At 32.7% G+C, this 26,074-nt stretch overlaps 4 protein-coding genes and 1 long non-coding RNA gene across 11 annotated transcripts in view; 1 reads left to right on the forward strand and 4 right to left on the reverse strand.

Moving 5' to 3' along the window:
• Positions 1-214: 214 nt before the first annotated feature.
• Positions 215-7,380, reverse strand: LOC149520241 (putative disease resistance protein At4g27220). 5 transcript variants are annotated; one of them, XM_089755512.1, is made up of 8 exons: positions 7,023-7,380; positions 6,634-6,732; positions 4,577-6,524; positions 3,080-4,403; positions 2,148-2,921; positions 1,195-1,950; positions 870-1,066; positions 215-756 (listed from the first exon to the last, which is right to left on the reverse strand). In XM_089755512.1, the coding sequence occupies exons 3-7, from the start codon at positions 6,505-6,507 to the stop codon at positions 905-907; spliced, it is 4,947 nt and encodes a 1,648-aa protein (XP_089611638.1). In that variant the 5' UTR covers positions 6,508-6,524; positions 6,634-6,732; positions 7,023-7,380; the 3' UTR covers positions 215-756; positions 870-904. The 5 variants fall into 5 exon arrangements, with proteins under 5 accessions (XP_089611638.1, XP_089611604.1, XP_089611666.1 ...); XM_089755478.1 differs by having other exon boundaries at positions 7,006-7,268; XM_089755540.1 differs by having other exon boundaries at positions 6,634-6,656; positions 7,006-7,133.
• Positions 7,381-9,990: 2,610 nt separating this feature from the next.
• On the forward strand, positions 9,991-12,098 carry LOC149520242 (polyubiquitin-like). Its single transcript, XM_089755431.1, has 2 exons — positions 9,991-10,056; positions 10,539-12,098. Exon 2 carries the CDS (start codon positions 10,539-10,541, stop codon positions 11,910-11,912), a length of 1,374 nt encoding a protein of 457 aa, XP_089611557.1. The 5' UTR covers positions 9,991-10,056; the 3' UTR covers positions 11,913-12,098.
• A 422-nt stretch (positions 12,099-12,520) lies between these two features.
• LOC149520243 (NAC transcription factor 32-like) lies at positions 12,521-13,576 on the reverse strand. The gene is made up of 3 exons (XM_089766318.1): positions 13,342-13,576; positions 12,966-13,069; positions 12,521-12,727 (listed from the first exon to the last, which is right to left on the reverse strand). Exons 1-3 carry the CDS (start codon positions 13,574-13,576, stop codon positions 12,521-12,523), a joined length of 546 nt encoding a protein of 181 aa, XP_089622444.1.
• A 5,289-nt stretch (positions 13,577-18,865) lies between these two features.
• LOC149520244 (uncharacterized) lies at positions 18,866-21,001 on the reverse strand. The gene is made up of 3 exons (XR_016334366.1): positions 20,933-21,001; positions 19,650-19,701; positions 18,866-18,988 (listed from the first exon to the last, which is right to left on the reverse strand). It is a non-coding gene; the product is annotated as an uncharacterized LOC149520244 (long non-coding RNA).
• Positions 21,002-25,214: 4,213 nt separating this feature from the next.
• Positions 25,215-26,074, reverse strand: part of LOC149520245 (insulin-degrading enzyme-like 1, peroxisomal) — a 37,002-nt gene continuing 36,142 nt past the window's right edge. For 2 of the 3 annotated variants that reach the window (XM_089755962.1, XM_089755990.1), the window contains 2 exons: positions 25,853-25,975; positions 25,299-25,739 (listed from right to left, as the gene is read on the reverse strand). In XM_089755962.1, coding sequence (XP_089612088.1) covers positions 25,479-25,739; positions 25,853-25,975 — 384 coding nt within the window. In that variant the 3' untranslated portion in view covers positions 25,299-25,478. Of the gene's footprint in view, positions 25,740-25,852; positions 25,976-26,074 lie in introns of all 3 variants that reach the window. The other variant, XM_089755927.1, reaches the window with a different exon arrangement.

Genomic DNA, 26,074 nt, shown 5'->3' on the forward strand with positions numbered 1-26,074 from the left:
TAAATTAATTTATTTATTTATCAAAATTATTTTTTTAAAAATTTATACAATTTAAATTATTAATATAATTTTTAAAGGTATAATTAAACATATAAATTTAATCTCATAGATTAAAAATAATCATCTTACTTGAAGAGAATTGAATAATACTATACCAAGAGAATATTAATCTTTCTTACAATCTCTATTTTTCTATTTAGATATAAATTAAATATGATATAAAATAATTAATATCTTATTTTATCAATAAGCCTATGCATTACACATGACATAACGTTATTCATCCAAAGAAATCAGGAGTCTTGCTACAAAACATGCAAGCCACTAGGAAGGAGCAGCAAAACCAAAGTTAAGGAACAAAAGAACATAATTACAAAGTGCAGAACATTATTCCTTTCCCTCCATACGTATAAAATTATTAATAGAGACGAGCTGATCAGGCAAGCCTGAGCTGAGGACAATGGCGGCCATATTATTCTCCTTGAGTTAGCAGTAGCCTATTAATTCAGCATTCGATTACCAACTGATCTGTTTTTCTGAGACAAATGCAAAATAAAAGACTACACCTGATGAGAAAAAGGACATGAGGAGATTTATGATCTCTCTGCATACTGGACCAAAACTATATAATAAACAATTTTGTAGCAGAGATTGAAGAATGGTTCCAGGAGCCAGTTCTCGGAAGAGAAGGTAATCTGCCCAAAATTTCCATCCAAGCAATGACTGAGTGCCTAATCTCTTCCCAAGCACTAGCAACTGTAAAAGTGCCAAAAGAAGTAGTTACCTTCAACTTAAACCCTCCAAAATAATCCAAATTAACAATCTAAACATCTGATCAACAAATGAAAGAAGAAATAAATAAGATCTACCGTATGATACGAAGGCAAGATTTTTCACTTTGTTGTCAGAAACTTTCTCCTGGTTCTTCCATGTATGGAGGTAGCTCATTTGGTTGATACCAACGATACCAATATATGTCTTTGCTGGTAGACCTGTCTGCTCCATCCTCTATTCGTTGAATTGCGGTAGTAGTTTTGACCGTCTCTTTCTCAACAACTTGGGATGTCTTTCCAACCAATTAATTAAAATGTCACTATATATGAGATATGCTACTAATCTCTTAAAGAAAATTGCCTAAAGATGTGAAAATAATGAAATTTTGTTGAACATAGGGACAGGAGTGTTGAGTGATACCTTTGTTTTGGCGTGAACAAAAAGATTTGTATCAACTGCAAAAGCTGTAGTTATCTTGGGACATTCTTTTACCGTCAAAGACCGCAAAGATTGGAATATAAAATGATAACCCTCGGGGATGGAGCTCAAGAGGCTTGGCAATTTCCCAAGGAATAAAACTTCTAATTGAGGGACGAACAAGCTTTTCCCATATTTGGTGCTCGCTTTATCTTCATGTTCAAACAAATGCTCCAATTCCAAGGCCTCTTCAATTATGAGATATCTGAGTTTTGAAACATAACCAACAGAGCTAGCAGGGAACAGACGTTTCAAGTTTTTGCACTTTCCAATTTGCAACCTGGTCAAATTGGGGAAACATACTTGGAGAAGAACTTGTGACGGTGAAATTTGATCCGCGGCAACGATTTGCTCCAATGCTTCGCATCCCCATATCTTTAGATATTTCAAGTGCAACAAACTCTGAGCAATCATTGGTGAAAAAACATGTCTCAGGCTTTTGCAATGAATCACCTTCAATGTAATAAGATTCTGAAGGGTTACATTTTGGACAGGATCCTTCCATATAATGCATAATTCAGGTAGAGTCTCCAATCGCAATACCCTTAAACTTGAAAGAGTATAACCACCTTCAGTCTGAAACACCCTCTCATGATTTTTAGCAGCCAAAATTTCCAAATTTGGTGACTTTTGTCTCAATTGAGGGACAATGGAGTCACACTGCTTGTTCTTATGTCTCATATTAAAGAGGCAAAACTCCTGCGAACACAGAAATAACCCAATCTTATAAAACTTTAATAAGGCTAATACTGCTGAATTTTGTTTTGAAACCTGTCTAATAATTCTATATCTATTATAAAAATGATAAAACTTCTGATGTGTGTGACTATGCTTTGGCTATATATTATTATCAGCAATAAAGAAAAACAAAAAAAAAAAGAGAGCTCATTGGATACCTTTTGGGCATGCATAGAACATGCTGAATCTGAATGAACAAGAAAACTTGTAGTTATCTTGGAACATTCTTTTACTTCCAAATATTCCAATGTTGGGAACACAAAATGATAACACTCCGGGATGAACCTTATGAGGCTAGGTAGCCTTTTAAGGAATAATCGTTTCAATTGAGGAAGTACCATCTCTTTCCCATCTTTGAGGTCTGTTTCATCTTCATGTCCAAATATTTGCTCTAATTTGGAAGCTCCTTCTACTTTGAACTCTTCAAGATTAAGAAGACAATGAGCGACACTGATTGGGAACAGACATTTCAATTTGTTGCAACCTATGATCCATATTTTTCTTAAACTAGGGAAGCTTATTGTTGTTTGAAGTTGAGCATTAGATGACGATGTTGAACTTTGGTCCTGATCAATTATCTGCTCTAATGCCTCACTCCCCTTTACACATAGGTAGCTCAAATGCGACAAATGTTGGGCAAGCATCGGTGGGAAGATGTATCTCAAGCTCTTGCAGTCAATCAACATCAATTGTGTGAGATTTTGAAGAGTTTCTACTTGAGTTGGACATTTCCATATAACCTGTAACTCAGATAAGTCCTCCAAGTGTAGTGTCTCTAGACTGAGAAGGAGGTCACCACCTTGAAGCTGAAATATCTCTTGACAATTCCCAATTGTCAAATATTCTGAATCTGATGATGACCTTTGTCTCAATTGGGGTCCAACTCTGGCGTACAATTGGCTATTATTCCCAACCTCAAAGAGGCGTAGCTCCTGTCAAAACATGCTCTTATTTGATTATATTGTGAATGTTGAATATAAATACATAATACTATTTTTTTTGTCCAAGAAGAAAGTACTAAACTATAACTCTAGATCTCTTCCTAATAATTAAGATGCATAAAATCATCGCTGAAGAGAGAGGGAAGTACCTTTAGTTGAGCCAAAGTCCTAGCTGGCATTTGAGCAGTAAAATGAGTCAGTTCAGGACATCTATACATTTTCAACTCTACCAAAGATGGCAATTTGACAAAACAATTTTCCAGACAGAAACTCTTCAAATTCATTAAATTTTGAAGCACTAATGATTGCAACTGTGAGAGCACAATATCCTTTTCATCCTTCTCTTTTGCGGTGCTGAAAATTTGTTCTAATTGAGAGGAATCAATTATGTAAAGGCTTTTCAACTGTGGAAGACCTTCAGCCATTGACATCGGGAAGACATGTTCCAATCTAGAACAATCAATTATCCGAATAGTTGTCAATTTTGGCAAGCACAAAGGATGCAAAAAGGAGTTTGGTGATATTTCTTCATCATCTTCTTCGAAGTCAGCGATGATTCGCTTCAATTCAGGGCAATGGAGTATCTCAAGTTCTTCAAGCTGAATCAAACTTTGAGCAAGGAAAGGCGAGAATAAAGATGTCAATTTGTCACAATGTTGTACTCTTACAACCTTTAGACTTTGGAGACTTACATGGTGAGTCTGTCCTTTCCATATGCACCGTAACTCGGGTAAGAACTCTAATTCCAAGTACGTTAACATTGAGAACAATTGTGGCTGATCATGTTCTTGTGTGAAATGAAGAAGCTTACCCATTTCAAATACTACTAGCATCTGACGACAATCTTTAATTGTTACCTTTCTTAGATTTTGTACCCATGGATCTGCAGAGATCATGTCCATACAATTTCTTATTGACAACTCTTTTAAGTTCTGCAGGAACTCTTTCGGAGGCAGACCATTGCATAACTGCTTCAAAGAAACCATTTTAGTCATGGTCAATTTCTCCAAATTAGAGAATGCAGTGGTTGGCGATTGGTGCTGAGTAGTATCGATCAGACATTCAATATCCTTGCAATCTTGAAGTTCAAGAAAAGTTAATTTCTGGAGGCCTTGTCGATCCAAGACTGGAACAAGATTTTTATAACCTGTTATGCTATCCAAGGAAAGATCTTCCACATTGAGAAGCAAACTTTTAAATGCATCCAGTGAGGATTCCTTTATTTTCAAGGTTTTAGAGGTGGGATAGTTATCATGTTGCCATTTATTTACCATTATCGCGTACCTCTCCAACTTTGGGAACACGAAATGTTTTAAAAGGCATTTAGAACGAACGCACAAGGTAAGTGCCTTTAAATGGCTCAACAGATTTAGCTCTGAAAGGCTTGCATTGCTTCCCTCTCCACTTTTTTCTTTGGTTGTCCATTGTTCAAAGCTAGGATAATCAATGTATAGCTCTTCCAGGGACTCCAGTCTAGAAAAACACAAAAACATCATAGCAACCAGATCAATAGAGGACCTACATTAAATTACAAATGAAAGCATGAAACTGATCAAGGAATGCTTATGTTGATTTCATCAGAAAGGTATACCCATATTTTTCCTCTGAAGAAATGGAAAACAAACATTTGAACGATACATATGTACCTTGTGAGCAAGTTGATGGGAATCCTCTGAAGCATTCCGCATGTTGATAGATCCAGCAATCTTAGGCCACTCAATTCCCTTAGCTCAATCGGTAACTCGTAGATATGAGAACTGCGAAGGTCTAGAATCTCAAGTTTCTTCAATTTCCCCAATGAAGAAATATTCTCGAGTTTGCACTTTTCCAAGCGCAGATTTCGAAGATTTGTCAAGCCTTGAAGTCCTTCAAGTGACAACAGAACATTTTCAAGGGTTAAGACTTTGAGGGCTTTCATTCCTTCGAAAAATGCACCTGAAACTTTGGTTGAACCATCTCCACCCACTAACAGGGTTTCAAGCTTTGGGCATTCTAGTCCATCAGGAAGCCTCTCTATTTTGTTGTTCATCAAGGAGATTGCTGTGAAACATTCAAAACTTTCACTCCTAGGCCATTCCTTCCATCCAAGGCCTGCATTTACCTTGAATACTTTCTCTCCTTTAGATGTTATCCAGTGAGCAAAATCACGAACCACGTCATGCATTTTCACACATTTATCTTTACGACTATCCAACAACAAACCTGAGTTTTGAAGGTCTTCTAGCTTGGCACGCATCTCCGTCCTTGCATCATCAATTGAGCTAGCATCATGGAACAGTCCTTGCCCAACGCCAAATCTGGTCAAATCTTCAATACTGATATCATAATCTTCGGGAAAAAGCGAACACAATAAGAAACATGATTGGATCCTTTCTCCCGTCAAACAGTCATAACTAATCTTGAGACGTGTATAGATGTATTCATAGCTATTACCAGAATGTTGGCTTTCTTTGAGCTGTTTATTGGCTACTATCCATGCATCAAGAGTTTTATGTTTTAGGGCCCTTGCTATGGTTACAATTGCAAGGGGCAAACCCCTGCATTCCCTGGCAACTTCCATTGCTACATCACGCAAGCGGATACCTTCAAAGTCATTTTTTAGATCTGCATTTTTTTGGAACAAATCCCATGCTTCATCCTCTTCTAAAACTTCCAGGTCAATCACCGGATGGCAACTCATGTAAGAGCATACTTGTCGAAGACGCGTTGTCAAAAGAATTTTACAACCTATGTGATCTTCACCGATGGGAATTCCAATATCATTCAAGTTGATGCTAGTCCAAACATCATCAAGAATTACGAGAATTCTCTCCACATTTTTCATTCTCAGCCATAACTGTCGTGCTTTTCCTTGTTCGCTTTTCTTATCAAACTCTAAACCCAAGAGATCTGCAATTTCATCTTGAATTTTATCAATGTTTACATTTTGGGACACTGTAGTCATCACAACTTCATTGAAAAGCTTCAATTCTTCAGCTTTCTTTCCGACTTCTTTGACCAATGTGGTTTTACCCACCCCTCCCATTCCAAGCACTCCAATCATATTCACAGAATCAATCTTCAGCGCCTCCCAGATCTGATTCAAAACAGATGTCGAAGATTCTGAAGGCACAAAATCCTTAGATGGGAGGAAGTTGGGCAGAGTAGCACGATGGCCAATGCGATTGGGATCAAATTTTGAACTCTCTACAAGTTTAGCAATCCCAGGCGTCTTCTTTGCTATTTTCTTACCAAGCCTGTAACGACAGTTCCAATTTGGACACCAAGTGAGACATGGCTTGTTTTCTTGTATTTCTTTTTCCAGGCTTTCTACTTCTTCCATAACTTTATCCGCCTCTTCTAGCCACTTCTTCACGTCCTGCTCAATTTCTAGAGTTTGCCTTCTGGCCTCCTTAACACCATTTTGCAGCCGAGTTTGTGCCGATGACAATAATTGTTTCTGTTCATTAAATTCTTCGACAATGTTTTGAAAACAAAACACGTAACGAAGATTACTTAATGCTGGCCTCACCACGTATCGCTCCACCAGGTTTTCCGCGACACCACTAGCGACGGATGTAGCAAATTCCGCAGCCATTAATTCTTCAAAATAATCTGAGTTGAAGAACGATTCTATTAAGTAAAATTATTGAGAGTGCGAGAGAGAAAGAGACACGAATAGAAGAAGAGATATTGTATATGTGAGAAGCTCGACATCAAGTACCTGACTTTTGGGGGGGAAATTGCCTTTGCGAATTATGAAGCACGACGAAAAGGAATTCAGTTGACAAAACCACACAATAAGCTACAGTAATTAAAACAGCTGCATAAAATTAAGACAACATCAAGCTGACAAAACTATTAATTGTTTGATCAAATCAACGGAAATGTTTTTAATTATTTTAGTTTGAAAAACCAAAGTGTTTTATATTAAGAAATAAAACAGAAATAATATTAACATTGTTGATCAGGTAATTTAGTAAAATATAGATTGAAAAAAGTTTTCAAAAGAAAAGAAGTTAATAAATATATAAAGCTAAGGACAGAAGTCATAGATTGTAGTTCATGACAAGGTGGAAAAAATAGAAGCACTTACCTCTAAGTAGGCTTTACCTCAAGCGGGCTTCCAAGCTAGCTATAGATTAAGCGGCTGATGATCACTGGATTTAAGAGAAGATCACCATCAGAAAATCAAAGGAAGAACTGCTCTGCTGCTCTCTACCTTTTTTTTCTCTTTGTCTGAGTGTTTTTCTCTGTGAGGAAATTTAACACACCATCAAAATGGGGTCGAACTTTTGGGTTGTACTCGGAGTTGAGAAACAAATCACCAATAGAGGAGGAATTTTGAGTGCACGCTCCAATGACGAGAGTGTGGAAAATGTAAGCAATTGTTCATTGGTTTGGTTGACATGTGTGGACAAAAGAGCGAATGTCGCTTAGTGAAAAATTTACTTCTAAAATTCAAGCGAGTGTAGTGGCAAACTAATTACTAATCTAATGAGTGTTGGTATAGGTCGCAATTGGCGGGTTTGAATCAGGTAAATTTGGAATCACATTATCTTAAATTCGAATGATTTAGATTTAAATCATTTTAAATTCAGATATTTTCAGATTTCGATCATATCATTTATTATCATGTCAAAATAAAAAAAAATTATTTTTAAATTTTTAAAAAACATACAAATAAAAAAATATGAAAATTTATATAAAAAATTCCCAAAAAATTCAAAAAAATAAATATTTTTGTTAAATAAAAAAGTTAAAATTTGAAGGAAAAAAAAAAGAGAAAAGGATTGGGAAAACGGTGAAAGAGGGAAGGGGGAGGCTTTAGCATCTCCAATATCGTGGTTGATAAGTCAGATCGGTGCTGATTCGCCATGTCTGGAGCAGATTAATCCCATTTCACCCCGAATTGACCAATCGACTGTGGCGACGCATCCTCCCATTCCTCTAACCCCCCCCCCTCCCCTTTCACCCTCATTCTCTTCTCTCTCCTCTTTCCGTCCTTCTCCCTCTCTCTATTCTTTTCCCTCGATCATATCATTTATTATCATGTCAAAATAAAAAAAAATTATTTTTAAATTTTTAAAAAACATACAAATAAAAAAATATGAAAATTTATATAAAAAATTCCCAAAAAATTCAAAAAAATAAATATTTTTGTTAAATAAAAAAGTTAAAATTTGAAGGAAAAAAAAAAGAGAAAAGGATTGGGAAAACGGTGAAAGAGGGAAGGGGGAGGCTTTAGCATCTCCAATATCGTGGTTGATAAGTCAGATCGGTGCTGATTCGCCATGTCTGGAGCAGATTAATCCCATTTCACCCCGAATTGACCAATCGACTGTGGCGACGCATCCTCCCATCCCTCTAACCCCCCCCCCTCCCCTTTCACCCTCATTCTCTTCTCTCTCCTCTTTCCGTCCTTCTCCCTCTCTCTATTCTTTTCCCTCTTTCTTTTTTTTTTATTTTGAATTATAAAACCATATTTTGTATTTGAAATTTTTATTTTTCAAATTTTTTCTATTTATAATGATGTAATATTTTGTTAGCTTGTATGATTTTATTGAATATTCATACCACATAATAATTTAATTAATAATGTTAATTTAAAATATTAAAATATATGATAGAATCAAATTTTGAATATTTAATTAGAATTTTTAAAAATTATTAAATTGATATAAAATATATAGAATAAAAATTTAAATATCTAATTAAATTTTTTTAAAAATATTAAATTAATATAAAATATATAGTATAAGGGTTAAATCAATACTTAACCCTTAAAAATTTTAGGAATGAATTTTAGGATTATTATTCTGTACAACAACGTAATATTTAAACTTTATAAGTAAAAATATCATTATTTGTTTATTTATTTATTATAAAAATTTATTAATTTCCTAAAAAAATATCTTAATAGTCAACCATGGAATTTTACTTGTCAAGTTTAAAAAATTTATAATTAATTACACTGTATAGAATAATTTTCTATGAATTAATGTATATGTTTTCAAAAAAAAGACTAAGTTTATCTTATTAAATTTATTTTATACTCAGTAATCTCCATGTATTTGCAGCATTAATGTTATAGATGTAATCAATCATCTACTAATCAATTTCATACAAGTTCCAGAGCTTATAAAGAGGTGGCTCATCTTGTTGAAGCAAAAAGTAAATAGAAACAATAATAATATATAAAAGGAAACTTTATGTGTTTATATATACGTTATACTATCAAGTTATCAATAATTACTTTGATATAAATTAAAAATTTATATATACATAAATATGTTTATCAAATATATTGAAAATTTTTAGTTCAACCATTGATTAACAGTTCATAGTGTCAATCAATTAAGATTCGGGCAATCAACATTATATAAGTATTAAGTCAAATGACTAAAAATATTTTTGGAGGTTGCAATTTTAAGATTAGTTAAGTATTTATTATTTTTCCTAATTGAGTTAAATAAATAAACATTTAAAATTTAATTCAATTGTTTCGTATAATTATTTTTTTAAAATGATATTAATGAATTTAATGTTTAAATTCAAAAATATATAATCCATTTTTACATCCCCATTCATAGGCATCCTTTATATAAAAACTAAATACAAGTTGAGAAGAGTACATTAAGAATTTTAAAAAATAATAAAATATGTAATGAAATTTTTAATAATGAAATGTAAATAAAAATTTTTAAAAGTTAATTAAAAATAAAAAATAATATTTATAGTATTTGCTCATACGTTATGTATGTTAGTCGTATTTTTTAAGATTAATGAGTTCAACAAAATTTATGATTGAAATATTTTAAAATAGATAAAAATTGAAGATTAGGAATAGATTAATTTTTTTAATAACTTGCCTAATTTTAGTCGTATGAATGCCTAGTTTTAAGCTTTTGCCATTTTATTTCTTCTATTTTATTTAGAAAAAAGAAAAAAAAAAGGTCTTACTACGCGCAACAGTACACACGGAGTCGAAATTTACGTGGCAGTAATTGATTGGTTATCTTGTTAAGTTGGCAAATTCCATCTATAAAAAAGGTATAGATCTCCAAACCCTAGCCTCCTTGTCTCTCGTTCAGCGAACAATTTTAGTTTCAACGCTTCCAAAGCTTTTTCCAAATTCTCTTTCACGGTAATCATGATTGTTTCGATTTCAATTTTTAATTTCAATTACTTTGAATTTTGATTGATCTTTCCGTAGCAATCAACATTTTGATCGTCTTTATTTATTATGAATTACCTTTTATATTTTTTAATTAATTGAATCTTGTTTGTTAATCGTATTGTCTTGAATCTGTTGCCTGGAAGGAGGATAGCTTAATTATTGGTGGAAGCTTTCAATAGATCTTTGTTTTTCGAAATTCAGTTGTAAAAATATAATTCTTTTAGTTGTCGCTATGGGTTCTTTGAAATTCTTAATTTTAATTTCGAATGTGGCTTGTTTTGGTTATCATGCTGATTTTATTTTTCGTGTTTTATGTATCTACGAATCTATTATTGGTCCATGAGTAATGATTTTTGGGTTACCACTTTGATTTTTCTGCTAATCTTTTAAAATTTTTGAGATCCTAGTCCGTTGTTGATCCTTTGGTTGTTGGTCCCTTGATTTAATAGATGCAAATCTTTGTGAAAACCCTCACTGGCAAGACCATCACCCTTGAGGTGGAGAGTTCTGACACCATTGACAATGTGAAGGCTAAGATCCAGGACAAGGAAGGGATCCCACCAGATCAGCAAAGGCTTATCTTTGCTGGCAAGCAACTTGAAGATGGTCGCACGCTAGCTGACTACAACATCCAGAAGGAGTCCACCCTCCACTTGGTTCTTCGTCTTCGTGGTGGTATGCAAATTTTCGTCAAGACTCTCACTGGAAAGACGATTACCTTGGAGGTTGAAAGCTCTGACACTATTGATAATGTCAAGGCTAAGATCCAAGACAAGGAAGGAATCCCCCCAGACCAGCAGAGGCTTATCTTTGCTGGAAAGCAGCTTGAAGATGGTCGTACGTTGGCAGACTATAACATCCAGAAGGAGTCTACCCTCCACCTGGTGCTTCGTCTTCGAGGTGGCATGCAAATCTTTGTCAAAACCCTTACTGGCAAGACAATTACCCTTGAGTTTGAGAGTTCTGACACCATTGACAATGTGAAGGCAAAGATCCAAGACAAGGAAGGGATTCCACCAGACCAGCAAAGGCTTATTTTTGCTGGAAAGCAGCTTGAAGATGGCCGCACCCTAGCTGACTACAACATTCAGAAGGAGTCCACTCTCCACCTGGTACTTCGTCTCCGAGGTGGCATGCAAATATTTGTTAAGACTCTCACTGGTAAGACAATTACCTTGGAAGTTGAGAGCTCAGATACCATTGATAATGTGAAAGCCAAAATTCAGCACAAAGAGGGTATCCCACCAGACCAGCAGAGATTGATTTTTGCAGGAAAACAGCTTGAAGATGGAAGGACTCTTGCCGATTATAATATCCAGAAGGAGTCAACTCTCCATTTGGTTCTCCGCCTTCGTGGTGGTATGCAGATTTTTGTGAAGACTCTGACTGGAAAGACTATAACTTTGGAGGTTGAAAGTTCAGACACCATTGACAATGTGAAGGCAAAGATCCAAGACAAGGAAGGTATCCCCCCAGACCAGCAAAGGCTCATCTTTGCTGGCAAGCAGCTTGAAGATGGGAGGACATTGGCTGACTATAATATCCAAAAGGAGTCAACTCTTCATTTGGTGTTGCGACTGCGCGGTGGCATGCAGATCTTTGTGAAGACCTTAACTGGAAAGACAATCACTTTGGAGGTTGAAAGTTCGGACACCATTGATAACGTGAAGGCAAAGATTCAGGACAAGGAAGGGATCCCACCAGACCAGCAGAGGTTGATTTTTGCTGGGAAGCAGCTTGAGGATGGGAGGACTCTTGCAGATTATAACATCCAGAAGGAGTCTACTCTGCATCTTGTCCTTCGCCTTCGTGGTGGTTTCTAAGTTTTAAAGCTTAGAATCTGGTTAAGCAATTAAGGTGTCTGGTTGTAGGCCATTTGGCTTTAAATGACATCACACACTCATTTGGATTAGATATTTGGTTTATCGTTTATGACTGTGTTTTGGTATTGAACCTTTGGTGGGTATGTTAGATCTATAATATTTTTCCTGTTATAATGTCTTCTTATATTTTGGTTTGTTGGTTTATGGATCTTTATCGATGTGCTCTGCTGCTGCTGATGCTCCTGCTGCTGCTTTTGTACTTGTCACTATTACATATTTGATATGTTTGTGGTGTGTGATACCTTCATATCTTATGCTGCTTGTGGTTTACCAATCACTGCGGCAAGTTATCTTTCTTCAAGAAGGACTGTGAGTGTTACATTGCAGAGATGATATGCTTTTTTTTTGTTGTTGTATGCTAAGAGAGATGATATAATTTCTATTAGCTAATGATAAAGAAATTAAAAAATTTTCCATTCGAATAAGTAAATACTAATTTGACATGTATATTTTCTGTAAATCTATATACATTTTAAATGGTATAGGAGAGGATTTTTTTTTGTATATACACCATAAATCAATTATTTATTTCTCTTTGCTGAACTGTCCTATATAGACCATAAATCAACTTCCTCTAAATCATCAAAGCAACCATTGATTTTTTTATAAGGAAAAGGGTTATTAGCTGTTAGTTGCAAATAATCATCAAACAAATCATGACCCTGAGCCACTTTTGGAGTCAAAGTTTCATTGTCTTCCTCATCCATGTTGTTATCTTTCTTCTTGTATATCCTACACAAAACCCATTCATCAAGCTGCAACAAAAATAACTATATTAGAATAAAAATCCAACAGATTAATCCCTGAATTCTGTAGTTAATCTTCAATATTTTCGTCAATAATCTTTCTCAAGGAAATCTTATAAGAATTATAAAGGGAAAGCTGGTCGAGGTAGTTTATCTGGAAGCCATTCCTGTTAGCACTTTCCTGGTTTGGTGGTGAAATCTTGTTGTGAATACTATATTCATGCATTCTCCAATCCGTACTTCTTACTTGTTGATTCTCCTTTTCAAAGAAAGCATAGAACTCCCTGTATCCAATAGGGTCATTTTCAGAGTCTAAAGTGATAGTTTTTTTACAATTCTTCTTCCAAAATCCTTCAGGAGTAGCAGGATTCAGCCTATATCCTTTGGGGTACTTTCAATCTCTACGAGCGAAAAAATACCACTCCGTTTCAGTAAGTGGCTTGTACATCCCTAACAAAAACGATAGTAGCAGTAAGTCTTTCCTTAAGGCTTAAGCTCACACATGTAAAATTTAATTACATTGCTATATATTTATATTAAAATAAACTCGATTAAAAATTTTAAATTAAATTATGAATGGGAAAAAAGAAGAAATTAAATGAAGTCAAAGTGCTCGTAATTACCAGTGAGTTGTTGAGGATTATGTTGGTAGATATTAACTTGCTGAATGATTTTAGGGAAAATGGGTTGATTCATAACCTTTTTCTTCAAGAATTGTTCAATCAGCTCTTTATCGCAGGGGAAGAATCGAACTCCAACAGGAAAAGAGTTGAGGTATTCTTCAATATTGCTTTCACCTTCTTCTTGGCCATCCGTTTGGGTTCCGGTTAGCTTGTTGTGTTGATCATTTTGCTTCATTTCTTCAAATTAAGACTGAGAGAGGATTTTGTTTCCATTAATATATATAAACATACGTACATGCATGCATGCATACAAACAAATATTATTGATTACACAATTGAATTAGTTGTACATGCGAACATTAATTAAAGATATAAGCATGTCTTTACTAATTCAAAAAATAAAATGAAATTAGATTTGTTTTTAATTTTTTGATTTAGAAAATTAAGGAGAGATTTGAATCATATTTTTTAAAAATGATAAATCATGCGTCAATTACTGAATTTAATGTTAGGATGCAAAAAATTAAATTGACATAAAATAATAATTAATAATTTAGATGATTAATTACCTTCTATGAAATATATATTAGCTACTAATGTGCAAAGATTTGTAAAGATTTCTCTCTTTTTTTTTTTAAATAAAAAAGAAATTATTTAATTTCTTATAATTTATAAAGAAAAGATTCTCTACAAACCCAAGTACTTGACTCGACAACAATATTATTATTTATATACTTATGCAAGATGCATGCTAAATATCTCATGGTAATATTTTACACGCATATATATATATATATATACACATATATATATTAATTGTATCTCAAATAATCTTATAAATGTTACATTTCTCCTATTTAAAAGTAAAATATATCAATTATCCTTAATTTTTGTGTAATATTTCTTTTTTATACATGATTTTTAAAATTCAAATTTTAGAACTGCAATATTTTTAAAATATTTCAAATTTATTTAGTTTGTTAATCATCATTAAAATTAAAAGAATATGCCAAGATAATATTTGTATAGTGTCAATTTCAATTCAAAAAATCAAACGAGCCAATTTTTTTTTACCATTATAGATATTGAGATAACAAATTTCATTAGAATTTAATAACGTTGATAGAATATTAGGTGAATTTGGAATATTTTAAAATTTGAATTTTAAAAATCATCAATAAAAATAAAAAATTACACAAAAATCATATATATCTAATTCTATTTACTTTTCATTTTAAAAATAAAGATATTGTAAACATTGATTACATAATTAAACACTTGTGGCCTTATATTATTTCCCAAAGCAAATATTAATCTAGTCATGTCTACAATAAATTTAGTAGTATTATAGAATTAATTACAGGTATAAGCTCCTGCTTTATACAAAAATTTGCATGCATGTAAAATGAAGGAAGATATTTTAACTTTTGCATGCAAAATAATTCGTGTCAAATGTCATCATGTTGCTAAATCGAAAAAAGATGAATATAATTAATTAAAAATTCGAGTGAGATATGATGTATCAAGTAATCACAAAATTAAAATCAAACGGTAAATTGATAAGCATGCGTACTTGTGATACTGATATAGCCAAGGTAAAAATTAGAATCATCATCCTTTTGGCTTTGCCATCTTCATGTGTAAAGAACCATTTTGCATGCTATTAGGCATGGTTTTTTTTTTTTTGTTTTTTTTTTTCCTTTGTCAACCATTTGATAAATTTTTTCTGCCTTTAATGAAAACCAAGAGAAAAGAGAGCAGGAAATGCCATTATTGCTTGGATGATCGTTCTTGACAAGCTTCCTACCAGACAAAGACCCAACTCTTGAGGAGGTCTATCTGTCAACACCAATTGTGTGTTTTTGGTTTTGGAATCATAGTGCAGTGTGATCTAAAGATTATCTCTTTATCACTTGTGATATTATTGAGCAGGTTTGGCAACAAGTCCATCATCTTATGTGGCATTAATATATAGGGAAGCTGGTAATTGGTCACTGAATTTTGGGACACTGTAGTCATCACAACTTCATCGAAAAGCTTCAATTCTTGAGCTTTCTTTCCTACTTCTTTGACCAATGTGGTTTTACCCACCCCTCCCATCCCAAGCACTCCAATCATATTCACAGAATCATTCTTCAGCTCCTCCGAGATCCGATTCAAAACAGATGTCGAAGATTTTAAAGGCACGAAATCCTTAGATGGGAGGAAGTTGGGAGGAGTTGCACGATAGCCAATGCAATTGGGCTCAAATTTTGAACTCTTTACAAGTTCAACAATCCCAAGCTTCGTCTTTGCTATTTTCTTACCAAGCCTGTAACGACAGTTCCAATTTGGACACCAGCTGAGACATGGCTTGTTTTTCTTGTATTTCATTTTCCAGGCTTTCTACTTCATACATAACTTTATCCGCCTCTTCTAGCAACTTCTTCACGTCCTGCTCAATTTCTGGAGTTTGCCTTCTGGCCTCCTCAACATCATTTTGCAGCCGAGTTTGTGCCGATGACAATAATTGTTTCTACTTATTATATTCTTCGACAATGTTTTGAAAACAAAATACGTAACGAAGATTACTTAATGCTGGGCTTACCACGTATCGCTCCACCTGGTTTTCCACGACACTAGTAGCGACGGATGTAGCAAATTCAGCTGCCATTAATTCGTCAAAATGATCTGAGTTGAAGAACAATTCTCTTAAGTAAAATTATTTAGAGTGCGAGAGAGAAAGAGACACGAATAGAAGAAGAGATATTGTATATGTGAGAAGCTCAACGTCAAGTACATAACTTTTGCGGGGAAATTGCCTTTGCGAAATATGAAGCACGACGAAAAGGAATTCAGTCGATAAAACCACACTATAAGCTACAGTAACTAAAACAGCTGCATAAAATTAAGACAACATCAAACTGACAAAACTATTAATTGTTTGATCAAATCAACGGAAATGTTTTTAATTGTTTTAGTTTGAAAAGCCAAAATGTTTTATATTAAAAAATAAAACAGAATTATTAACATTGTTGATCAGGTAATTTAGTAAAATATAGATTGAGAAAAGTTTTCAATAGAAAAGAAGTTAATAAATTTATATAGCTAAGGACAGAGTTATAGATTGTAGTTCATGACATGGTGGTAAATATAGAAGCACTTTTCTCTAAATGGGCTTACCTCAGGCGGGCTTCCAAGCTAGCTATAGATTAAGCGGCCGATTATCACCGGATTCAAAGGAAGATCACCATCAGAAAATCAAAGGAAGATCTGCTCTGCTGCTTTCTACCTTTTTTTGTCTGCCTGGTGTTATTGGATTGAGCGTTTTGTTGCTCAATGGTATTTAGCTTTTGGGTTGTACTCGGAATGGAGAAACAAATCAACAATAGATGTGGAATTTTACATGCACATTCCAATGAGAAGAGTGGAAATGTAAGCGATTGATCATTGGATTGGTTGACATGTGTGGACAAAAGCAAAAAGTTGGTGCCACAATTGATGTGGAGACTTTCGCTTAAGTGAAAATTTATTTCTAAAAATTCAAGCAAGTGTAGAGGCAAACTAATTACTAATCTAATCATTACTGGTAGAAGTGATAATAGGCAGGTTTGAATTGGCTAATTTTGGAATCGTATTATTTTAAGTTTGGATGTTTTGGATTTAGATTATTTTAAATTCAGATCTTTTCAAATCATTTATGATTTTATTTTATTTTTTTGGTTTGAAAAAAAATAAAAAATTGAATTAATCATGTCATTTCTTTAAATTTAGGAAAAATGTAATTATTTTAATATGCTTTTGAAGTTTGAATCGATATTAGTAGTTTGAATTTTTTAATGCTAAATGTGACCCATATGTTATATAGGTTTATGTTTTAAGCCTTGATTGTTGTGATTAGAAAATCGTCATAGCACTGTTTGATTACTTATTAATCAAATTGTGGGAGTTGGGTTCCAAGGGGACACCGTAAATATAAAATTATGAAGAATTCTATTCAGAGATCTCAGGTTCCAAGCAAAATAAGGGTGAATATATAAGATTTACAGAATGGATCAGAGATTTCCTTTAATTTCTTTGAATAGTTCAGATCCAATGAATTTTTGTATGTACTGAGAAAGAAAAAAGAATTAGAGTGAATTTGGTAAAAATATAACAATTAAAAAATATTTTGTAAAAAGAGGTTTTTTTTTTTAATTCAAAAATAATCTTGAAAATAACATGATAAAGGAAAAAAAAAGGTCAGATGTTGCATTCTATTTAGTAGAAAATACCATGATAAAAGAAAAATATTGAATTATTTAACATTATATTTAATAGAAAATGTCAATATAAAAAATAAATAAATAAATTTTTAATATTTTAATTTTATGATTATTTTCCCCTTCCACATCATTTTTAAAATTACTTTTTGAATTATAAAACAGTTCCTAACAAAATTTTCTATATATGGAATATTATTTTATCATTCCAAAATTTAAAGTATAATAATATAAAGTTAGTGAAAAATAGAAATTACGTAAAGAGGAATTAAGACAAGAAAAATATAAATATTATTTATTCTCTAATTTTTTAATACGAAAACTAGTTTTGACTTTTCCAAATGCCATTGCAAGTATATGAATTTTCTTTTTATGGAATTACTAATACAAGAAAAAAATATAATCATATTCCAATATTACAAAAAATATATTAAATGAATTACATCAAATAGACAAAACCTACTAAATAACAAACCAATAATATAAAAACCAACTAAATAACAAACCAATAATATAATGTTTGACTAAATCCATATATGATAAGACTTGAATATGAAAGTTTAGGGTTTTAAAATTTCCTCGTCACTAAGCCAATGTCTCATTGTTAGTATACAAACAACTTTTTTAGCAATAAAAATAGAGAAAATTTGTTACTCAAACTAATAAAAAATAGATTGATGAATAATTTGATTACATAAAACAAAGAAATACATTTGATATATAAACGATGATTTTGAAAATATTATAATTGTAAAATTATATCTTTATATTAAAGATTTTTTTTTTTGAATTAGATGTTGAATTTTTAAACTTCACAAGCTAAATGATTTATATATATTTATTTAATAATTGACTTATTTATTATTTCCAAATATAGTTTTAATAAACCCACGATAATCATCAAATCTTACTTATAAAATTAAAAACTCTACTATCATGTAAGATAATTATCCTTTTTTTTTCGTCATTTGTACTTAATTTTTGTAATTACATTGTTATTTGTTAAAAATTTTTGTATTGTCCTCCAATAAGCAGAATAGCAGCATTATATACCTGAAGATGTTGATGTGCAAGGCTGACCAGGAAACTGGAAACAGCTTCTATCACTGTTTCCAATTTCCTGGAACTTGTCCTCCACCAGACTTTGAATTTTATCAAGGCTTTCTGAAATTACGGAGCAAAGAAATTGTAATTCCTGACGATTCAAATCAATCATAGCAGCAACTCCTTTTCTTCTTACCAAAGCCATAGCCCTTAAGTTACTGGAAAACTTATTTACTAACCTTTTGATTAAACAACCAGGTGCATGAGGTTGGCTGAATATTTGTCTTCGTAGAATTTAAGGAGCTCTTGCCTTGTATCTAATCCTTTCGCTTTTGGTCTAACATTCAACGTATCCCAGTTCCCTATACATGAATGAGTTACTGACAATTATAGATATTCAGAATAACGGTAGGCACTAGTGTCATTTCTTTTTTAAAAGTTCAAAACACAAAAGAAAAGGAAGACTGGCAAAATGTGGTAGAGATAAAAAAAATCTGACATATCCAACAAAATAAAAGAACAAAAGATAAAATCACCAAAGTGATTATCTAAGAGAGAAACAGAGATATCATCAATATCTCAAAACTAAAATCTATTCCTGTGTGCCATCCTTGCGTATTGAAGGAACATCAAAAACAAGAGAGCACTTGAAAACGAAGTATAGTAAATAAGCACTGAAATCAAATCCATCCAAGAAATCCAGAAAAGAGAAAGAAAATCTTAGCATTTGACTAAAAGGAGAACAAGTATCTCAGAAGCAAAGATATTCAGAAAAAGGTCTTGGAAAAATTCAAAATTTTAGAAGTGCTAAATTATTCGTCATCAGATTCATATATGTTTTTGTATTGCAGACATTCAGTTTTTTGACAATTTGTCCCCAATATCACTAGGTTAATTAACTATGAATTAGAATGCATAGCCTATGGCATGCTTAGTCAATGAATTCAACTAAAGAGAAGATGGAAGACACAAATGGGAGCAAGGGAAGGGGGGAAGGCAGATCAAATAAGAAAAGGTTTTAACCTTTGCTGAATTTATGAAATGGATAACTTTCCAAGCTTAGATGTTTCTGAAGCTGCATAGAAGGAAAAGTTCAAATGAAAATGCAGTTAGGAACACATCTAGAAACGTTACCGTTGAAGGATATTACATGATAAGCAACCTGAAATAAATGAAACAAAAAAGTAGTAAGTGCAAACTAAGACCACATAAAAGTTTTGAATCTATTTTTAGCATTATCAATATCCATTATCCAGCAAAGAATTTTCCTACTTAACTAAAAGCAATAAAACCAAGAATTTTTGTTTATTTTCAAGAAACAAAAAGATTGGAAAGTTTCTAAAAGTGTGCTTATTTTTCTAACAATTATCAATTCTTAACTAATTTTTTGGTAAAAAAAATTTTAGGGTGAGGGGAGGCTTCCCCATTCCAAGGCCAGGGTAGACTATAGGCCTCTTAAAAGACTTGCGTTGGATTTACAGATCGTCCACCGAGGGGATCTGCCAATAGTGGGATTTGACCCTAGGCACCTAGGCCTTACAAGCGAAATATTCAAACTTTACCAACTCAACCAACCCCATCAGCATCCTTAACCAATTTTAATGGTATAAATCAACCATTTCAAATGACTAGAATGTATTGAGAGTGACAAACAATGGCTCAAATATGACCTGTGATTCACTGTCTTTAATAATCCCATATATCTTTCACTTACTAAGGAAAACATCTCTAAAGTACCCTTTAGCAATGAAACCACAACCTCCATGCATACTATCTAACCCCTCAAGAGGACATAAGGAAACAATGAAGAATTGAAGATGAATGGTCCTTAATGAATTCGATCATCCTCATGTATCAATTTGAAAGGATGAAAGAAAACTTGCCGTTGTAGGCTGAGTTCACCACTTTGAGAACCAATCACATTAAAGTTAGAAACTTGTTTCTCTGTGAAGGCCAGCGAAACACCAACTTAGTACTGAATGAGAAATCTAAGCATGACTAGCACACTTGGAAAATGGAATTTTCAACAGTGATTTGCGAACAGTCAAAAGCTTTTGGGCTTTGGTTTTGATCACTAAAACAAAAGTGATAAGCATGAACACCCATGAAAAGCATCGTTGAAAGTCAAATCACAGAACAATGAAGTTGCAATTGGTGGATGGGGGACTGATTCCAGGTTTCACTTCTTCCAAAAAAGGTAATAACAAAAAAAGGAACAAAACGTTATGGCATATTAATTAGTCAGAGCTGAGACTTTGCAATCTTTCAGTAGGACGAAAAGTGATTCAACAATAAGTAAACAATACCTGGTTCATTCTCCAAGCATCAGACAGCAAGTTTTTCTGGTTCTCGAGATCGAGAGAGAGAGAGAGAGCTGTATTGATTAATTATATTTTAAAAGAGAGGAAATCCCTGTATTAAAGGAAACCAAGAACCAAATAGCTAACCAGAGTCAACAGCTTTAATTTCCCTAGTGGTAGCATTAGATGACGTCAATGGTTTCATGAAGAATTGTGCAAACCTGAAGAGCAAATGACAGGAAAACACCCAAACTCACATACACTACAAGAACATTGATGAAAATAACAGCTAAAGAGAAATTGCACATATAGCACCTACCGGTCCAGAGCCTCTTCAAAGCAATTGGTGTTAACATCAAAATAATAGTCGGTCTGCTTAGAAGCTATGAAGGCATTTGTGCTGCCTCCATGTTGTAAATCAGGAAGATAGACTGCATGTAAATTTCATATCAAAAGAATATTATCAGAAAACAAGTGATACAAATGATTTACTTCACCATAAGCATCTTGTTTTCTGAGCATATCCCTTTAAAATTATTATTCAAATTTAGTTAATATATAATTAGTTATTAAATAAGATATACATCTTAAATGAATCATTTAGAACTTGACTTTCAATTGCTTTAAGATGGCTAATCTACTTTGTGTATTTCTCTAATTCTAATATTAATAAATTATTCTGGCCAAAAAGATACCAAGAATTTGAAATACTCACTCCTTTATATATGCTTCAAACATTGTATTTAAAATTTTATAGTTTAAAACGTTTGTATCAATAAAATAACCATTCATGTGCTTATTGAGGATATGGTTTTATATTGGGTATGATACTCCAATAGCTGATCCATAAAGCTGATCGCATATAGTGAACAGGCACAGTTGTTGTAGTGACACGACTAATTAGGTGTGATGCATATTACTAGGGATGGAAAAACAACATGTATTTGATAGGTTCTGACTCACCCTGAAACAATAGAGCAGGTTTTTTTTAATCAAAGTCGGGTCAAGGCGGGCAGTTTTCAGATTAAAAAAATCAGGGTGGTCAAAATCGGGTTTAAGGTGCTCTGCCCTCACCTGATCCGCCCCAGGGTGTATGTTTATAAATATATTTTTTATTATTTATTTAATTTTACATTTTGTATATGATTGTATTAATTAATTTATAATTTAATATATTAATTTAAGAGATCAACTTAATAAAATATTATATTTATATATAATTGAAATATAATTTACATTAAAGATAATATTTTATAAAAATTATATTAAATTAAAATTATTAAATTAATTTTAAGTCGAGTTTAGTCGGATGCAAATTATATATACGTGTGTTGGATCGGAGTGGCGTCAGCTAGAACTATTAGGGAGTCAGGTCGAGATCGGGAAAAGCCAAAAACCCACCCAACCCACCCTATTGCCATCTCCTCACGTGAATATCCACCAAGTAAGAATGATAAGAGATACTAAGAGCCCTAATCCCTTTGAAACATGTTTTTTTGAGCATTTTCACATGCTAATATAGCAAGTTACTATTTAAAACACAAGGAACAGCATAAATTCAAAACAACAATTAAAACTAAATGCATGTATCAGTAGATGAACATATTGCATTTAAGAGTACTAGTACCTATGTAATGTAATTCGAAAACAACTATTAAAACTAAATGCAAGTACTATTAGATGAACATATTGCATTTAGGAGAACCGGTACCTCCGTAATGTACTTAGAGTAACTATCTTCCAAGGGATACTTTTCATTAGCATAAAACAGCAATGTGCTCTGCAAGCAACGCCAACAAGGTAAACAGAAAGAAACAAAGTAAAAATCATAAGCATCCCGCGAGCATGCTATTCTTATCCAATTTCTAACCGAAGTTATTTCAACAATAAAATCAATAGACAGCAAACGATAAGAATAATAATAATCATAAAATCAATAAGCTTATTTTTATGATTTGGGTGAAGGGTCTGTTGAACAAAACTTTTTGATCAGAGAATATCAAATACCGGGTGCAAATCAATAATATTATTTAATAAAATATCAGCAATAGAATTACGTAAGTGAAATCACACATTGTCAAAATTGAAAGTGCAGAAAACAAAAATTCCGGGCAGTTCACAAATACATTAAGAAGATAAAATAAATGGATAAAAAATAGAAAGAAGAAATACCAAGTAAACGGGCAAGGCCTTCGACGCCGATGGGGTCACAGAAGGAACCAACACCCACATTCATAGAAGCAGCACACTATAACGTCAAAAAAAAAAAAAAAACATTAAAAAAATAACTTTTAGGAAATAATGAACGAATTGGAAGATTGAATTTGCCTTATCGGTGCGGGATCGCTGATGAGGAGGACTTGAAGGGATTCCTGAGGACGATTTTCTGATTCTCTCTTTAGTCCGTTCTGGGCTTTATAATCTCCAGATCTTCTCTTCTGACAGCCATCTTTTCAGTTCTATGACAGAGAAAATAGCAGTCCTGTCTGCTTCTTTATGTTTGGTTTTAGAGAGGAAGAGAGATGAGTTCTTGGTTTGTGTTGGGGCCCGGAGGAGAGTTTTATAAAGAAAGAAAGGGGACCATTCGTTAAGGTGATAAGGCATTGGTTCGTTAGAGGTGATAAACAGCAGTCCGATCGATAGTCACTCAGCTCTACCCTCATTCTCAATTGTATCACTCAATTTTAATTTGTATCAATAAAATTATTAAAATTTGTTAAATATATAAAAAATGTCACTTAACAGATTTCATCCAAAGTATTAAAAAAAAATATATGGCTCTGGCCTCAGTGCCACATTATCTGCCACATAAATTAAACTTAAATTTTTTTCATTTCTTTTTTCTCTCTAATTTCTCTGTCTAATTTTTTAAGCCTCCGCCGTATGTCACCACCAAAACCGCATCGCAGTAACAACCTTCAATCTTCATACAACATTCCTATAGTATTAGTAGGACTAGTACCAGACTACTAGCTGCATGCATAATAGGCTCGATCGCCACCGTCATTCAAAAACGGAATGAAATGTAGCGTTAAAGTTGAATGTCCCCAAACGGCCGTACAAATGCATATGCCGATGCCAGATCTAGAACTGTGTGCCGGTTAATATCAATGAGAAAAGTATACTGATCCTGTTCCAATTCCAATTCCAATTCCAAAGGCATTAAAATCTTCAACAGAAATAAATTTTCAGACAAATACAACTCATTTCTCTTCCTAGGGGATAGATTAAGCTGGCAGTAGAATTGGATTTTTCTTCTAATTTTCCCAGTCGGGGTTTGGGAGTTGGGATCAAACTCAGGAAAAGCTGCGTCTTAAAAATTTGATAAGAAGCCACAGCAGGAGTAAATCTGCCCATGTTCTTACACGCACAGGGACTCAAGCTATCTGTATCAGCTGGTGTAATATGATTTTTTGGTGGTGCCAAATGGTAGAAGCTTGAAAAATTGGAAAGAGGAAGAGAGAGATTAGAAAGAGAGAAAAGAAATGAAAAAAAGTTTAGCTGATGTCCAAATGATTTGGCTATAACACGATACCACATTATTTTTTTTGTTAAATAATTTAGATAAAATCTGTCTAAGTGATATTTTTTATATATTTATTAAATTTTAATAATTTTATTTATACAAATTAAAATTGTGTAACTCAAATGAAAATAAAAATATAATTGAATAACCATGGGTAAAATATATTCGTTAGCTTAATGCATAGTATTTTAAATTTTAAAAAATTAATAGAAATTCAAGCAAAACTTTTTTAAATTCGAATAAAATTTTATGGGTTTAATTCTACTTGATTCAATCCTCAAAATAAAATTATTTTAATTTTTATTATTTTTATATTATTTAATATATTTACAAATAAAATAATATATTTACATATTAATCTTTCCGTGTTATGGGGTTCTCATTTTTTTTTTCTTCAATTATTATATCTTGGGCCCTTAGATTTTGTATCGTGCCAAAAGTGACTTTCAAAAACTAATTCTTGTAATAATATTTTATTTGAACATATGAATTTGTAATAATAGATTTCGTCTAAATTTATTACATAATTTTTAGAATGAAATGCTCGAATTATATAAATTAATAATTACTCATCATTCAACATATCTATATGTTGGGTTTTGTACAAACTCAATGTCTTAAAAGCCAAACAAATACACTTTAATTTTGTAAATTTACTGAATGAAGACGAATCCAATATATTTGGCTCATTGATGAGAAAACATCACGTAAAATTAAATTTAAAAAATTGAAATTATAATGGAGTTGTATACTATCATTTTTACAAGCGTAATTACATCTATTTTATTATTGAAAAAGAATCATTTTAAAAAAGGGAAAAAAAACACATAAATGGACAACAAAGAGAAATAAGAGAGGGAATACATCCAAAAACTGGATAAAGCTCTATTTAACGTGGCGTTTTAAACATTAATCTTCCAAATAGATAAAGCTTGTCAAAGATTCAATATTATTTCTCTTCAATGAGTTACTAACTGATGAGAAGAGGGTTGGGTGGCTCCAAATCCGTGTCTTCCCCTCTTCTTCTTAATTTACTTGCAGCTTCATATGGCCAAAGCTTCCTTTAAATGAACCGTAATGAGGTTGCGATCTTCTAAAACTCAGGATATCATGGATGCGAACGGACTGCAATTGAAGTGGTTCACTCTTCTCTGATTTGTATTCGGATAGATGTTTCTTCCCGTAGATTCGCACACTTAGCGTCTTCTTTTGGGGTGAACCAACTTTTATATATTCATCAAAAAAGTCTATGAATTCCTGTTTTGTAAGCTGTCTTAACATTTCAACCTGTAGCTCAAAATACAAATACAGATGGTAAGACACAAACTATAACTATCAAAAGAGTGACTTACCTTAAATATCAAAATAAAAAAAAATTACAAAAAAAAAGAGTTACTTACCGCTCCTTCTTTCCTATCAAACCTGAGGATGTCACTGAAGATCTCCCCCCAGTAATAAGTAGATTCATCCCATAAGTTTTTGTGCTTCTCCATAATCTTATCAATCAATGCATTTACATTATTCTATACAAACAAGTTCAATAGTTACTGATTAATCTAAAACCATCAAAATTTTTAGAGAAACTTTGATGCATTAATCAAGGTTACATTTACTTGCAATTT

The sequence above is a fragment of the Durio zibethinus genome, chromosome 1 (assembly GCF_047325235.1).
Source record: "Durio zibethinus cultivar Kanyao isolate XHJ-2024 chromosome 1, ASM4732523v1, whole genome shotgun sequence".
Lineage (NCBI taxonomy): Eukaryota > Viridiplantae > Streptophyta > Magnoliopsida > Malvales > Malvaceae > Durio > Durio zibethinus.

Coding starts and splice junctions, on each gene's coding strand:
- LOC149520241 (XM_089755512.1), bottom strand. CDS start 6,507: ATGGCTGCGGAATTTGCTACATCCGTCGCTAGTGGTGTCGCGGAAAAC. Junction 1,951..2,147: donor GTTCTATGCATGCCCAAAAG/GTATCCAATGAG, acceptor CTGTGTTCGCAG/GAGTTTTGCCTCTTTAATAT. Junction 1,067..1,194: donor TTGTTCACGCCAAAACAAAG/GTATCACTCAAC, acceptor TTGGTTGGAAAG/ACATCCCAAGTTGTTGAGAA.
- LOC149520242 (XM_089755431.1), top strand. CDS start 10,539: ATGCAAATCTTTGTGAAAACCCTCACTGGCAAGACCATCACCCTTGAG.
- LOC149520243 (XM_089766318.1), bottom strand. CDS start 13,576: ATGAAGCAAAATGATCAACACAACAAGCTAACCGGAACCCAAACGGAT. Junction 13,070..13,341: donor TAATCCTCAACAACTCACTG/GTAATTACGAGC, acceptor CTACTCCTGAAG/GATTTTGGAAGAAGAATTGT. Junction 12,728..12,965: donor TTGAAAAGGAGAATCAACAA/GTAAGAAGTACG, acceptor TTTTTGTTGCAG/CTTGATGAATGGGTTTTGTG.